Source organism: Sorex fumeus, unplaced genomic scaffold, assembly GCF_029834395.1.
Source record: "Sorex fumeus unplaced genomic scaffold, SorFum_2.1 ptg000015l, whole genome shotgun sequence".
Classification (NCBI taxonomy): domain Eukaryota; kingdom Metazoa; phylum Chordata; class Mammalia; order Eulipotyphla; family Soricidae; genus Sorex; species Sorex fumeus.
In genome coordinates, this window is record NW_026606072.1 from 27,381,663 (window position 1) to 27,399,143 (window position 17,481).

General features: G+C 39.2%; 1 protein-coding gene across 1 annotated transcript; it reads left to right on the forward strand.

The window, feature by feature from the left end:
* Nucleotides 1–7,212: 7,212 nt before the first annotated feature.
* LOC130021423 (elongin-C-like) lies at nt 7,213–10,939 on the forward strand (the record flags this gene model as incomplete). Its single annotated transcript, XM_056112196.1, has 2 exons — nt 7,213–7,222; nt 10,485–10,939. Coding segments are annotated over 2 exons (345 nt in total), but the record flags the coding sequence as incomplete, so codon positions are not given.
* Between the last annotated feature and the right edge of the window lie 6,542 nt (nt 10,940–17,481).

Genomic DNA, 17,481 nt, shown 5'->3' on the forward strand with positions numbered 1-17,481 from the left:
GTGTATCGAACTAAAATGCCACCTGTCTATGGACAGTTTCTCACTTGCAGATTTGACCCCAGGTTTTTAAACCTAGAATTCCCTTCTCTCAGTTTTACTCACCTTGATAACACGATTCTGTGATGGGTGGAGCAGACACAGAGTAGTAAACTCCAGAGCTTGATGCTGTTGGTCTGTTCTTTGGGGGCTGGACCTCCTTTAGAACCATAAGCATTTCTGGGGATGCATTGCTGTAAGCTTGGAGGGCAGAGACCCTACCTCTTTTGTATGTCATAGAGTCAATGGATTGCAGGGAGGGACCAAGTTCTCCAGAAAGGAGAGGTCCTGGAGTGCCCTGATGATAGTAATACACCTGGCTTCCTTCCTGGTAGGAAAGCAACAGGCTGTAACTCTGATTTGGAACCTGAGATGGTGTCCTTTCAACAAGACTGGCAGAAAGTGATGGGTACAGAGACATCATGTGGTTGGTATCTAAGGTTTTCTCTTAACGAGCTGCCATAGATATGGAAGAGACAGTGGTATATTGGTCAAGGATAGTCACAGTAAAATCTCCCATGTAAGAGTTCTTTTCAGTACTTTCTGTAATATCCCACTCCAAATCACTTGGGTAGGAAGCAGACCAAGTGGATATCTGGCTCTGGCCAGACACTCCAGACAGCATTTTTCTTCAAGAATGTTGGTCAAAATCGGCACTACCCATGAGTGATTGGAAAGAGATGCCAGAATCTGAGGGAAGGAGCCAAGTAGATCTAACAACAGGAGTAGATACGCTGGGAGAGTTGCAGACACTTCCTGTTAGGGAAGCTGTATTGTTCACCACGGGAAGGGGAAGCTGCAGAGAATGTGCAGTTCCCAATACAGATGGAGTTTGAATATTTTCTGTAAGGAACAAGAGGGTAATGAAAAAATTCTGTGAGAATGATAATCAGTTTTTTTTTGTCACACACAGCGATGCACATGGGTTCCTCCTGGTTCATGCACTCAGGAACTCCTGGCAGTGGTCAGGGGACCATAGGGGATGATGTTAATGGAACCCGGGTTGGCAGCATGCAAGACAAACGCCCTACCCGCTGTGCTATCACTCCAGTCCCCTCCGACAACGTTTGAGAGGAGCAAAATTTACTTCAAGTTTCAAGTATAGACAAGCTTCTAAACCAACAGTCAAGTAAGTTACCAAAAGTCCAAACAACTTTGGGTGGTTGAAAGGCTGGAACATTTTGACACTTTGTGTATTGGTCACCACACTCCCAAAGTGAACACAGAGCTATAGAAGAGTCTGGTGAAATTGGCATATGAATTTGTTGCTTACAGCTAGTTATTCCTTGTCCTAGCTCTAACTGTAGCTTGCTCTCCTGTTGAACTTTACGTTATTGCCTAGAACGGAAGCATTTTACAACTAGAAAATCCTATGAGAATGACTAACCTTTTACTGGAGAAGAAAGAAACCCGAGGCCCAGAGATGGCCTAGAAACTTGTTCAAGCTTTCCCATTATTTTTATTGGGATTGGGGTGGGGTGGAATTTGGACCAATACTCGGCAGTGATCTTGGGCTAGTCCTGGCTCTGAAATTTGGAGTGACACCTTGTAGTACTCAGGAGACTGGATGCAGTGACAGAGATCCAACTGTATTGGCTGCCTACAAGTCAAATGCATTATCGTCTCCTGGACTATCTTGCTGTCCCTTATGTATTACCAGGTTACGGAACCTAAGCATGTGGACTTTCTGGTTAGTCCTCTGCCTTGGTCACTACAATGTCAGACACTAGGAGGAAGACACTTTCCATTCATATAGGAATGTGGGGTCGTTACAACTATTACCCTTGTAATCTTTAGGTTTTGTCTTTTGCTTGTGCAGTTCCTATCTATTATCTATGACTCACATATAACTCAATCTACTTGATGAATTGAAGGTTAGCAACTGTACCCAGATTTTTGATCCCCCCCCTCAAAAATGAGTAGTTTTTCTCAAGATGTGCTTTTGGAAGGAAGAGTGTTGTTTATATTCTGAGTCTCAAGTTGTTTTCCTGCAAAGGAGTTACAACTCTAATTTAGAATAATGTGTACACATAAATAGAATTTGTCTATTTCACATGATTTACATGGGAGAAATATAGAGATCAAGAATGAAATCATGAAAAATATGGATCACAGAACTAAAAAAGAATTATGTTTATATTAAAATCTGGGCTATGTGGAAAGCAGCATAGTACAGTAACTGATTGAGAGCAGTCCCAATAGTAAGCCCTGATCATCAGTGAATGTCGTCCCAAACACAACAAAGAAAACAGTACAATAAGTTTATTAAGAAATTGTGTCATGTATATGATATGAAGATGAAATTCTATGTTAACAGAAACTACTATCCAAAAAAGGCATTCGAAGGTAATTTTTGAGTGTTTAGTTTACCAGTCCATGAAACAGAAGATTTACAAGTAACTTACATAACAAGCAGAAAATATAATAAATGTGATTTCATTTGGTAGCCAGTATATGTTGTAAAGGAGTACAAAGCATAAATAAATAGAATGATTACAAGGAAATTACATTATTATTCAATGTCTCTGAATATTAACCATCAAACAGGAGGTATTAAATAGAGCATACAATTTCAGTAAATTACTCAAGAAGCAGAAAAGACCATTTAAAAAATGGTCACAAAAATTTCAAATTTATTTTTAAAACATAGATGACAAGTATCTTTATCAACCAGGAAAATATCATTCCCAAAGTTTCAGAAACAATCACCAAAATGCAACTTAACTATTTTTAATGTAGGAAAACTCAGATTCCACAAAACTGAAATCAATGCGTACTTAGACATCTGAGACTTGACTTGTGTATTTCTTATTAGGATCTAAAAGCAGATGTCGACTGCTATCAAAATGCTGCCATGCGAGGAAGGAACTATTTTTTTTTTCTTTTTTGGTCACACCCGGCACTGCACAGTAGTTCCTCCTGGCTCATGTACTCAGGAATTACTCCTGGTGGTGTTCAGGGAACCATACGGGATGCTGAGAATTGAACACAGGTCGTCCACGTACATGGTAAATGGCCTACCCGTGTGCAAGGCAAACGCCATAAATATCGCTCCAGCCCAGAAAGAAACTCTTTGTGAAGATGACAAGTTGCCTTTAAAGTAGAAGATATCACTTCTTTATTATAACAGGTAGACCGTACATGTACCTTACAAACTAGAATTTAATAAAAACATTAAAGATGATGTATCTTCAATACCCCTAGGTAACCAGTATTAGATATTTATAGGAAGTATCATTTCTAAAACGTGTTTACATACAAAACCGCCAAGTGCCAACTGTGTTGTAGAGACCATAAGAAAAGAAACCACAGCCATGGTTTTCGGATAGGCTGTTTTTCCTCTAGTAGAGTTAGGTACTCTACTAGAGACATAGTATGTATGAGCCTGGCAAGCTACCGAGAGTATCTCGCCTGCATGATAGAGCCTGGCATGCTCCCCGTGATGTGTTCGATATGCCAAACACAGTAACAAGTGTCATAATGCAGACGTTACTGGGCCCACTCGAGCAAATCGATGAACAACGGGAGGACGGTGACCGTGATATTATTATTCTCATTCATATGCCTGAATATTAGCGATCAAACAACAGATATTAAATAGAGCATACCATTTCAGTATATCAGAAAAAAAGGAGAAAAGACAATTTAAAAAATGGTCACAAAATTTCAGATTTATTTTTAAAACCTAAATGACAAGTATCTTTATCAACCAGGAAATTGTCCTTCCCAATTTTCAGAAACAATCACCAAAATCCAAGTTAAATATTTTTAATGTTGGAAAAATCACTCTCCACAAAACTGAAATCAGTGTATACTTAGACATCTGAGACTTGACTTGTCTATTTCTTCTTAGGATCTAAAAGCAGATGTCGACTGCTATCAAAATGCTGTCATGCGAGGAAGGAACTATTTTTTTTTCTTTTTTGGTCACACCCGGCACTGCACAGTAGTTCCTCCTGGCTCATGTACTCAGGAATTACTCCTGGTGGTGTTTAGGGAACCATACGGGATGCTGAGAATCGAAACCGGGTCGGCCACGTGCAAGGGAAATTACCTGTCCGCATGCAAGGCAAATGCCCTACCTATTGCTCCAGCCTAGAAAGAAACTCTTTGTGAAGATGACAAGTTGCCTTTAACCTGGACCCTACTTGCCACACAAAAGAATCAATTCTCCTGATTCAACTTAGATGATATCACTTTTTTATTTTAACAGGCAGACCATACATGTACCTTACAAACTAGAATGTAATAAAAACATTGAAGATGGTGTATCTTCCATCCCCTAGGTAACCAGTATTAGTTATTTATAGGAAGTATCATTTCTAAAACTTTTTTACATTCAAAACTGCCAAGTGCCAGCTATGTTCTAGAGACAATAAGAAAAGAAACCACAACCATGGTTTTCTATAGACTGTTTTTTTCTACTGGTACTTTACTCGAGACACAGTATGTTTTATAGTCCTAGAATTGATTAAAGTCAACTGTTTTGACTGGCTCTCAGCATATTTATCTATATTCTTTCTGTTTTGATTTGAACTATTTGGTTCTCTCCAACAATCTATCTCAAACTGTTTCTCCTTCCTTGATAACTTCCCTCCATAATCTTTCTTTTCTATTTTATTCTTCCTCATATTATCTTCTACTTCTTGGCTTCTGTTGGTCAACACTTGTAGAAAATCACCCTAAACTTCCTTTCCTTTGAGGACTTGCCTCCCTACCACTCAGCACTCCACAACTTCCCCACAATCCAGTTTTTCTTATCATCTAGTTTAGGTAGAAAGCTCAAAAGACACATGATAATGACTTTTGAATAGCACTAAATTTAAAATACTAAATTATAAATACAAGTGTAGAGACCGCTAAGATAAAATATCCTGGTAGATATTAGGTTTTCTACCAAAACTACATTTTCTGTTTCTGTCAATGTATTGTCTCTGATTTACTTTTTTTCATGGATGCCACATCAAAATCACTATTAAAAAGAAAAGGAAACACAGAGAGTGAAAACTCATATATAAACAAATATTTGCTGTTGTGAATATGTATCAAATATAATGTAATCAATGAAGGAAAACACTTTGTATGTGAGATAAAGGAAGTCAGTGTCTAAAATCACACAGCAAATGTGAATGTCAAGCTAAAATTAGGCTTACGATATTCAGGTTGAATACTTTTCTCTATTATTACATGCTGCTTTTCCTTAACTGATAAGTTTAGGGATAAGAAAACTCATGAAAAGCTTTGAAAAATATTATTCTTTACCTGACATGATCAGAAACGAGGAAATATCAATGGAAGATAAATGAGAAGAGGAGATGATATGAGTGTATGTCTGAACACTGAAGTGGGAGTCCACAAGTGTCCACTACAGATGACTGATCACTGGTGATTGGTCCTTGGTCAGTGGTCACTTGCGATGATCCAAACTTGTTTACAAACAACTGCATGGGAGCCCGAAGATTCTATCAGGTGCTGGTAGGTTTAGTGGGAGAATGATGTCATAAAGCAAGCAGTTGAAAGGTAGAGGCTAGCCAATAGGGAGGTCAGATTCCCAAGAAGAAGACTGGATTGGATAGCCTGAGAGGTAGACTTAAGCAGGCTAGAGAGATGGAATCTTACAAGACAGTTATAACAGTTTCACCTTCCTCAGACTCTTAGGTTAGGGAAATACTCCTATTCTACTGATGAGCTTACATATTTCATTAATAAATCAACAGTTACTAGGTAATAACTTATATTACCTAGTTAACCAACAACACTGTTACTACTAGTGTATTTTTTATAATGTTTAATATTATTAAGTAATATGTTAACGATTTATAATATACATTATTACTTAATGTAGGGTTCGGAAATGATGAATTATTATAAGCAATCTTCTCGTAACAAAAAAACCTGGGTTTAGTGTGTTTTGCTATCAAACATGCACCCAGAAAGAAGAGAAGGCAATGATAGAGTAGATGACACAGTATCTGCCACCTGTAATTTTGTGCTAGGAAAACATAGACTGAATACTATGTAGGGTCTTTTAGATTAAGGGGACAAGAATTAAGGGAACTAGAATAAGCAGCTTTCACAATCTTTTATTTATTTATTTTGATTTTGGGTCTTCACCTACTCATGTTCAGGGCTTGCTCCTGGCTCCACACTCAGGAATCACTCCTGGAGGAGCTCGGTAGACTGGGTGCAAGACAGTTACCCTGTCCAATTAATTCTCTCTCCTGCACAAACAACTTTATAGTTTACAGATGCTTACTGATTCTCTGTGAACTACACAAACCTTTGCTCTCGAGGCCCCTGTGGCATGTTTATATACTTCCTAACTGTCCTTGATGTCTCTGTCAGCTCCAACAATGGCTCATCTCTAGGGATCTGCTGGGGTTGGGGGAGCAATATTGCCTTATATTGACCTGCCATGTGACCACTAAATGCTGCACAGGTGACCCTAAACCTAGGGCAATCCGCGTGTTTGTCTGCTTCTGTGTTTGTCTCATTTTTCTGTGACTGACCGCTGCTGATTGGAGGTTCAAACTGACAATTGGATTTGGCAGATGAGAAACAATTTAGACATATTATAACCAATTTGTCATCTGTCATGTTGACTTCTCTACCTAGGTACACATAGCTGTTGCATTCGGAGATGGTCGTTTCATTGAGAGCGAATGGGGCATCAGGAACGAGGCTGTTTCTCATAAACATTGTCTTCGTAAGATTCAGCTGTAGTCCTACCTTTCCACACTCATGGTCAAAGTCGGCCAGTATTTGTGCCGCTTGGCTGATGTTTGGTGTTATTAAAACAATGTCATCAGCAAAGCGGAGGTGGTGTAGTTGCCGACCATCTATCTTCACTCCCATTCCTTCCCATTCCAGTTGTCGCATGATGTTCTCCAGGGTGGTACTGAAGAGTTTCGGTGAAATGGTATCACCCTGCCGAACCCCTCTTTTGACATCAATGATTACTTCTTTGTAGAATGGTGAGATCTTGGTAGTGAATCCGCAATATAGCTCATGGAGGATCTTGATGTATTATTGGGCTTGAATGCCCTGATTTGCTAGGGCTTCAATGACCGCTTCCGTTTAAACAGAATCAAAGGCCTTCTTTAAATCAATGAACGTTAAACAGAGCGGCATCTTGAACACCCAAGAAACCTCAATGAGCTTGGTTATCGTGTGGATATGGTCGATGGTGCTGAATCCTTTGTGGAACCAGGCTTGCTCGCATGGTTGTCCTTCATCTAGTGTTCTGCCTATCCTATTTAGGATGACGCGAGTGAACAACTTGTAGATGACAGACAATAGGCAGATCGGGCAATAGTTGCCAATGTCATGTATGTCTCCCTTCTTGAACAGTAGTTCTTGACAAATGACCTGGCACCCGAGCTGCGCAGGAGGAAGAGAGCAGCTTGGAATGCCTTCAAGAACGTCGAAGAAATAGCTAAGAGGACGAAGAACCTCCAGCTCCGGGCACATCTCTTTGATTTCACTGTTCTTCCTGCATTAACATATGCCTCAGAGACCTGGGCCCTACGTAAACAGGATGAGAATGCTATTTGGGTCTCCCAAAGAGGAATTGAAAGAGCTATGCTTGGAATATCACTTTTCACTCAAATGAGAGAGAGAATCCGGAGTTCCGACATCCGTCGGCAATCAAGAATCAGGGACGCTGTCTCGTTTGCCAAGGTGTCAAAAATCAGATGGGCTGGTCACGTAATGAGATTTAAAGACGACCGCTAGACTGGAGCTGTTACCGACTGGATTCCACGGGATGTCAAAAGACCGCGTGGCCGCCCACCTACCAGATGGTCAGACTTCTTCATCAGGATCATGAATGATCAGTTTGAGGCCCTTCTTGTTCCCAGAGCGAACAGATGCCATTGGGCTACACTAGCACGCGACAGGGCCAAATGGAGACGTTACTGGTGCCCGCTCGAGCAAATCGACGACTAACGGGAAGTTAAGTGATTAAGTGATAACCAATTATTGTGATCAACAAATTATACCTTCTGTTAGAAAATCCCAAGTATTTAGCGATAATTGGGGACTTCTAAAAAGAACCAGAAAGAACACAAGAAATACTTTAAGTCAGTTGTCATTTAAAATAATGTCGTCATCTTGATCAAAGTGATAAATTAGTGGGAAACGCACTTGCCTTGCACACGGTAGACCTGGATTTATTCCATTTCATCGCAATAAGTATGGTCCCTTGAACCCTCGAGGATTGTCTTCCTCATGGCAAGCACCCTACACATTGTACTATCAATCCAGCCCAGGAAGTGTGTGTGTGTGTGTGTATGTCTATGTGTGTGTTATGTATATGTGTTTGTGTGTGTGGAGAGAGAGAGGATTTGGGGTAGTCCCAGTGATACTCAGGTACTCCTGTTTCTGTGCTCAGGAGTGACTCCTGGTGGTGTTCATGGGGCCATATGAGATACAACCAGGGTCAGTCACATGCAATATTCATATATTAATCTAATCCCTTCATTATTGCTTAGTGCTGGAGCAGAAATATATTTTAGAAATGAAAAAAAGATGAGCAGTAGGAGTCAGTGCAAAGACTGAATCAGGAACTTTCCTGGGGAAGGGTCACCCAAGTACCAGGAATTGATCTTATTCTAAAACTGCAGAGATGAGTAGAGACAGAGACAGATCCTCAAAGACTAATCAATTGACTATGTGTAGTTTTTTAAATAGAATATATTTGCTGATCTCTAATTAGCAAAACGAAGAAAGAAAGGAAGACTGAGAAGAAAGAGAAAAACAGATAAATAAAGAAAAGAAAAGAAAAGAAAAAAAAGAAAGAAAGAAGAAAGAAAGAAAGAAAGAAAGAAAGAAAGAAAATTAAGGCATATGTAAGGAAGGAAACAGGGATGAAATGAAGGAAGGAATGATGGAAAGTAGAAAGGAAGAAGGGAATAAAAAAGAAAGGAAAAAGGAAGGAAGGAAAGAAGGAAGGAAGGAAGGAAGGAAGGAAGGAAGGAAGGAAGGAAGGAAGAAGTTTTCAGCTGTTGGGGCTGGTTACCGAAAGTATCTCGCCCTCACAGCAAAGCAAGGCAAGCTCTGTGCCATATTCAATATGCCAAACACGATAACAACATGTCTCACAAGGGAGATGTTACTGGGCCTGCTTGAGCAAATCGATGAACAATGGGAGGACAGTGCTACAATGCTATGTGCAAGATGAAAATCCTAGTAGTTTATAGACTTAAGTGTGATAACTCTGAATAGCAGAATATTCCACTATTTGATACTCAATATTATAAGTCCGCACTGATAAAAACTTGATCTTAAGTGGTCTTGCTCTATACACTTTCATTTTTTGAAAACCAACTGTTTTCTTATGAACACAGTCCTACGCCTCTACCTTAGTGCTGGACTCACATGATCCTTCTCTCCACATGGCACCTTTGGGGCTTTCAACATTCATTTTTCAGCATGAGCCCTGTGGACCATGCTGAATTTTATTAGTGAACACCTGATAATTGAATACAGAAACCTCTGAGATATTCTTGATTTTGTTTTCCTCTTCATAGTTTTCCACACCCAGAATTGTTTCTTTGACCTCTTAAAAAAGATTTTTAATTTGATTTAATTTTTATACAGTTGTTCACAATATTTGAGTGCATTTAATATTCAAACACCAATACTCCACCATCACACCTTCTCACCATCATATTTCAAATGTTTCCATCCCAAACCTAAAATCCTGCCCTAATGCAGAGCCAAAAGAATTACTTTTGTACTGCTTGTAATAAATAATTCGCTAAAAATGATCCCAAAATTGTTTCTTAGAGGAAAGTATGTCAAGGCCGTTGTATTTCACCCAGGAGCTATTAAGCACTTCTATAAGAGATTAGTAATATGTTCTCAAGGTTTAGCCTTGTGTGCATATCTGTCTGTCTGTCTGTCCATCTATCTTTCTGTATAAATATATTTCCCTTAAAATTGGTTTCCTTCTATTCTATTTTTTTTTATTTTTTAATGAATCACCATGAGGTTCAGTTACGGATTTGCAAATTTTCGTGACTATGTTTCAGTCATAAAATGATCGAGTACGCATCTCTCTACCAGTGCCCATTCTCCACGACCAATCTTCCCAGTATCCCTCCTGCCACCCCCACACAATCTCTCCCACCTGCCTCTGTGGCAAACAGATTCCCTTTTACTCTCTCTCTCTCTCTCTCTCTCTCTCTCTCTCTCTCTCTCTCTTTTGTGGTGTTGTGGTTTGCAATGCATATAGCAAGTGCCCATCATGGTTGCTCTATAGTCTACTTTCAGCAGGAATTGAACATCCTGAGTGAGTCCTCCAAGAATCATTTAAATAGTGGTCCCTTCTCCGCGGGGCGCGGGCGCGGGTGCAGTGGCTGCAGTGGCTGTGGGGGCTCCGGAGCTTACAAGAAACTCCTAAATTTCCTCTGGGAGTGAAGTAGAATTTCTTAAGAGCATAATAGATGGAGAAGACAAAACCTATGGTGGCTGTGAAGGCCCTGATGCTTTGTATGTCAAATCCATATCCTCTGATGACCATGAGTTTATTGTGAAAAGAGAACATGCCTTAACATCAGGAACAATAAAAGCCATGTTGAGTGGCCCAGGTCAGTTTTCTGAAAATGAAACCAATGAATTCAATTTTAGAGAGATCCCTTCACATGTGCTATCCAAAGTGTGCATGTGTTTCACCTACAAGGTTCGTTACACTAACAGCTCCACTGAGATTCCTGAATTCCCAATTACACCTGAAATTGCACTGGAACGTTTGATGGCTTCAAATTTCCTAGATTGTTAAATAAAATAAATTATAATAAACTGTTACCTTTTTTCAGTATTTAATACCCGTAGTTCAGTTAGTAACTTTTCGTATATAAAATGTTGCCTGTGTGCAATTGAACTTTTAATGTTCGTTGTCAAGCAGATTATCTTCTGTTCTTTCGCAGAGCACTCAGAGCTGACATTCGTTTGCTACATCAGTAAATTAAGGACATCTTCAAAAACTGAGAAATAAACTAATATGCAAATCGCAGGTGGTTTTGCCTTATATTTTGAATGTGATTTTTTAAATTAATGGTGGTACAGTAAATGCTAAAATTTAGGCATAAATGTACATGTTCTACAAGTAAATAATTGGCTCTGTATTTTTATGGGTTTTTTTGTTTTTTTAAACTATGCTGATCTTCTAGACATCATTAGTAGCATTATTCGTTCTGCAAATGTTGCATTATAAACATGTTTATAACTTAGCCAAGACTTCAATTTTTTATAACTGTCAAAGACATAAGAGTTGAAATTTTGTATCTGTCTTTTGATAAACTGCAGTATTGTTTAAATGTTTCTTGTCCTTTTGTTTATAGCTGCTATTTAAGAACTTGATTTATAAGCAGTTTTGGAAGATTACTAGTCAGTTTTTGGAGCTAGTAACTGCATGTAGCCAACAGGTCAGTTACATGACTGATTAAATGTGCGTTGTTCATTTTAACCAATTCACAGTCTGTACTTTACTATAGTTATTTTCCCCCAATATTCATTCTTCCATAGTTCCTTGTTGTGTTCACATTTTTGTTTGCACATATTAAGACTTAACCTCATTAGCGCTTAAAAACAAGACTACCCAGAATTATTCTAATCTTCCTCCTTCCATTTGAATTATTTATGAGAAACATTTTGAGATACATAATGCAATGCTTATAATACACTTTTTTTACACATAATCATGTATTAAAATATATCATCCCAAGTGAATATGATAATGATGATTGGTGGGTCTTTTACCCACAGGCAGTGTGAACTTAAACTTAATATGGAGGTCAATAAGCTCTCCTACTAAACATACCAAAAATATTAAAAACCATGACAGCATAGCTGATGAAAATCAATGGTAAAAGAAGCACTGAATGTGAGTTTATATTTCTTTTATCGTGTACTGACAACAATGCTGTTATTATAGAGTCTATAAATTAAGCTTTCAATTTAGTTCTTCCAGATGGGTTTATTATGGACCAGTTTCTCTGGGAACTGCAAGCATCACGAACCAAATCTCTACAAGCATCCTGCGTGCCTAGGTCTGAGGCAACCCTGTGCATTCCTGTAATGCTTAGAGGAGGCCAGAGCAAGGTTATAGAAACTTCAGAAAATTAAAAACAACCAAGAGTTATAAAATTAAATTTTATTCTTAAAAGACCTAATGTTGTACTTTCTAGTTTATGAAAGTAGTAAACTGTAGGATAGCACTCTTTTGTCCTTCCTCAGGTAGCTTAGGTTTGTCAGGTCACACCCATCTAAGAACACTGAACTTGTATTGTAAGCAATGTCCTTTCTGTGTGGACACAGGAAGATAGTTAATATTATGCTTTGTAACTTGGGAGTTGATTGACTCCAAATAATATTTACTCCTGGGCATCTGATTTCTTGACTCAGTTGCCCTTAGTTCCTAGCACCCCAAACGCAGGGTCCCGACGAGGGACTGAATGGACCCAGGGCAAGCAGTGAGCTACCCTGGCATCGAAATGGGCCAGGCCAAAGAGCCACGATACTCAACTATAAGTTGAGGGCATGATCATGGACAAATGCTGTCATGATCCAAAAGTAAGTAACGATGAGACTAGGACCCTGCTGGAGCTAGGAAGATTAACCTGGCCTGAGGACTGCGAAATGTATAGTGAGATGTTCTCAGGAAGAACCAAACTTAATTTATATCTCTTACTGTGCTCATACAGAATGACATTGCTAGAAATATTAGAAGTAGATTTATTACAACTATTTAAGTAGATTACTAACTGAAGGAAGAACACACCCTTGTTGGGATCCCACCCTTGGGTGGATCTCCTAGTAATCTGAAGTAATCTCTGTAGATGAGATTTTATCCTTGAGTTAATCTCCTGGAGGAGTGGTCTTACCTCTCTTTGTTGATTCGTCAGTATTCAACCCACCTTTATGTCACCGCCTTATGTGACTGCTATATAAACTAAGACGTAAGCTCGGAAAGGGGGTCAGAAGTGAGAGAGCTCGGGCTCCAAAGATCCAGAGTCAGAGCCAGAAGGAGAGAGCTTCCGAGACTGGGGCCCAGGAGAGAAGGAGGCAGAGAAAGACAGGAGTGAAGAGGATTGGAATAAACTACTATTGATATAGACTGGCCTGGCTCCCGTTTTTTCTTCCGTCTGCCCTTGGCTAACAGCCGTTCTGATCCAGGCCACACACAGTGGCTCAAGAGCACCGAACGCAGGTGGTGAAACAGTGCTGTCCAGTGAGCCCGTGAACATACAACCTTCGGAGTGATAAGATTTTACAGTAAACAATATACATGATAATTGCATATATTTTAGTAACTTCATATGACATACGGGCACACATTTTAGTATAAACGACTCAAGATCAGAACTCTATTCTGTTACCTGGTGACAAGTAATGTCAATTATAAAAACCTAAACTACCATCAGAACTGTCTCGGTGATAGCTAGAAATAGTTTATTTAACCTTGTCCAACTTTAGTGAGTTACTTTATGTAAGAGTCAGAAGTAATTGTAGGTTTAAAACGTTGGAATAGATGATTAGGAAAACCTGTATATCTTGCAAACGGTACTTGCATGTTAATAAAGGCTCAAATGATTGAAAGATTGGAACACTTTGTATTTGATGTTTTTGGCTCTTTTTTGAGGATTTATGAAATCAGGATAACTTTCCATAGTTATGTAATAGGAATTATTTGATTAAATTTAAGAAATGATCTGAAAAAATAATAGTGGTCCCTTCTCTATTCCACCTGTTAGTCTCCCAACTGTTACATTATATTCCACAAATAAGTGCAGTCATTCTATGTCTGTCCCGCTCTCTCTGAATGATTTCTCTTAGCATGAAACTCTCTATATTGATGCACGTATATGCAAATTTCATCATTTCATCTTTTCTAACAGATGCATAGTATTCCATAGTGTAGATGTACCAAAGTTGTTTTTAACCAGTCATCTGTTCTCGGGCACTTGGATTTTTTTTCCAGATTCTGGCTATTGCAAAGAGTTCTGCAATGAATGTACAAATGTCATTTCTACTGTAATTCTTTACATCTCCAGGATATATTGCCAGAAGTGGTATTGCGGGGTAAAATGGGAGCTTAATTTCTAGTTTTTTTGATAAGTCGTCCATATTGTTTTCCAAAAGGGCTGCGCCAGTCAGCATTCCACCAGCAGAGAAAGAGAGTGCCATTCGATCTGCATCCATGGCAACACTGTTTGCTTTTGTTCTTTTGGATATGTGCCAGTATCTGGGGTGTAACATAGTATCTTTTTGTTTTCATCTGCATCTTCCTGATGATTTGTGATGAAGAGCATTTATTCATGTGCCTTTTGGCCATTCAGATTTCTCCTCTGAGAAAGTTTCTGTTTATTTCATCGCCCCATTTTCTGATGGGATGGATGTTTTCAACCAGTTCAACCAGTGCCTTGTATAGCCTTGCTATTCACCCCTTATCAGATGGGAATTGGGTGAATATCCCATTCTGTAAACTGTCTTTGTATTCTGTTCACAGATTCTTTTGAGACACAGAGGCTTCCAAGTTTAAGAGAGTCCCATTTGTGTATCACTGTTTCCACTTGCTTGTTCAGTGGCATGTCACCTTTATGATACGTTTATTTTCAATAACGTGGAGGATTTTGCTGACCTTCTCTTCAGTGGACCTTATGAATTCAGAACTGATGCTGAGGATCTTTAATCCATTTTGATCTGTCATTTGTGCATTGTATTAGGTAGAGGTCTGAGCCCATTTTTTTTTTTTTGCATGTAGCTGTCCAGTTTTGCCAGGAGCAGACATCCTGGTAATTATCTCGCTATTATTGCATGTTTTGTCCCATTCTGTTATTTCATATTCCCCAGATGAGTGCAGTCTTTCTATGTATGTTCCTCTCTTTCTGGCTCATTTCACCTAGCATGATAATGACTATGTTGAACTACTTGTATGTAAATTTCACGACTTCGTCCTTTCTACAGCTGCAGTGTATTCCATTGAAGGATAGAGTATTCTTGGTGAAGCAATCGTTTCACTGATTTTTTCACTATAACCCCCATTGTCTTTGGGCTAGGACGGTTTCCTTTGAGAAATCTGCTGCAAATCTAAGGAATGCTCCTTTGTATGTGATTTCCTTCTTTGGCTTTCTGCTTGAAGTATTATGTCTCAATCTGTGGTGGTATCCATCATTCTGAATATGATATTTTGGAGTCTCTTTATTAGGGTCTCTTTTAGCTGGTATCTTTAAAGGTCCTTAGATCTGGATGTCTGCATTCTCCAGCTTTCGTAAATTCTCAGAAATGATGTCCTTAACAGTTGCTACTTCACTGGGGTGGCCTCCCCATTCTTCTTAATCTTTGATAATTCTTATGTTGTTCCTCTGAAGTTCATCCCCTCGGTCTCTGATTCACATGACCTATTTTGAGGTCCTTTCCCATTATATGTTGTTGCCTGTATGCATTATGCTGATATCTTGAAGCTCACTGATTCTGTTTTCAGTGATGGTCATTCTACTGTTGAGCGTGCACACTCTGTTTTTAATTTCATCTCCTGAATTCTTTACTAATGACACATGTTTATCACTTTCTTATTTCTGCCTTCATTGCTTCCTGATTTTATTGGCTGTCCATTCCACTGTTTCTTTCATGGCTTCCTTTAAATTACTGGCTGCTTGTTCCATCATTTCCTTGAGTTCAATAAACATCCTCAACATTTCATCTCTGAATTCTTTATTGGAGAGATTGTATTTGTTGGTATGCCCTATTGAGGCTCCTGAGCTCGTTTCTTCACCCACTCCTCATTGTGGGAATTTGAGCCTTTTCTTCATGCTCCTTAGGTATTTTCGAGGTGGGACCCTCCAGATCACTCTCGATATTCCCCTCTTGCTGTGATATAGGATTCTGGAAGTGCTATCCAATGGTGGTAACCTTTTCCCCCTTCTAGAATACTAGCTTCGTCTTTGGTGCTATTTCTTTGTGACCTCTTTGAGCCCTCTAGTGCAGTTTCAGATATGCGTTCTTTAATGTAGACTGGTTCATTTTCTTGTTTTCACATTTACTTTGCTGAGATCAAAATAGACTAGTGGACTATTGGCATAATGTGTTTGTGACAGCCAGGCTGTCCTCCTCAAAATTAGGTAATGGAGATTGAAACTTGAGTCCAAAGTGTAGAGAAAGGGGGGAATTAGCGCAGCCGCATGAGGCGCTGCTGCCTTGGAGGCCATGCCCACCGTTTCTGCTCTAATTTGGGGGGATTAAGCCCCAATGGTGCCTGATATGGGGAATAAAGTCCCACTTCTGATGCAGTCCTTAAATTTTCTGGGGAACGTCTCTGTCCTGTGTGCCTCTGGGGGAGGGGGCATCGCCAAGGGTGGGAATTCTTGCAGTTCCCTGAGCTGGATTTCTGGGCACACTGCCCTAGAGTGCACACCCACCAACCACTTGCCTTCTATTTTAAAACTCAATAAATGTGGTATGCTTCATTTGATCTATCAGTGGTGTAAAGTATAAGAGGTTGGAAGAGATTCATTCATGGGTGAGGCTAGTCTGAGAGTGTGGATAGTGGCTGTGAGAATAGGGGTGATTGAGTTATGGACAATATGGCTAAAAAGAGGATAGGGAACTTTCAAAATCTGATCTATTTATTTATTTATTTCAGTTTGGGGGCCACACTTCGTTATGCTCAGGGATAGCTCATGGCTCTGCACTCAAGAATTATTCCTGGAGAAGTCACTATAGTAAAAAGTCAAAATAATTTGAAAATTAATGTGGAACAGGGAAACACGCTGATCATTGCAATTTAAATCCCAGGTTCACGATACTGTTACTTGCTCAATAGCTACACATGTTCCTTAACAAATGCTGTTTTTATTTAAGAGTGAAATAGAAAAAAATTTTTCAGTTTTATATGTATTGGTTTCAAATATTTTCTGCTGGAGCACTGTATTGTTTTACAGGCTACTGTGTTATTGGTGTGCTGTTTTGTTTAGGTTTTCTGTGACTACTGTAACCAATTACCTGTTAGCTTAAACATCAAAAGAAAAAAATACTCACTCCTACAAGCCAGAAATTTCATATACAGATCACTGGGAAAAAGATGTCACCCCGGATATATGCCTTCTTTAGAGGGTCTTTAGCCTGTATTTTCTGTTAACTTCTGATAACTTTCATGAGGCTTGTCTGGTAGTTAATACACTCACATCCTGGGCTCGAAGGTCACATCACCTTCTTTTCTATCTTTATCATCTACTTCCTCCATTGTGTCACAACAAGTGTTATTTCATTGACTCACCTGAAAATACACCAGATCTCTCTATTGCCAGCCATAGCATCTATTCAATCAAGGTTTTCTAAACAAAGGAATATTTGCAGGTTTGATGGTTTCTTTGAATGGCCATTATCTATTCTACACCATGATGTTGTTAGCATCTAAAATTAAATGAATGGGACTAGATCTTT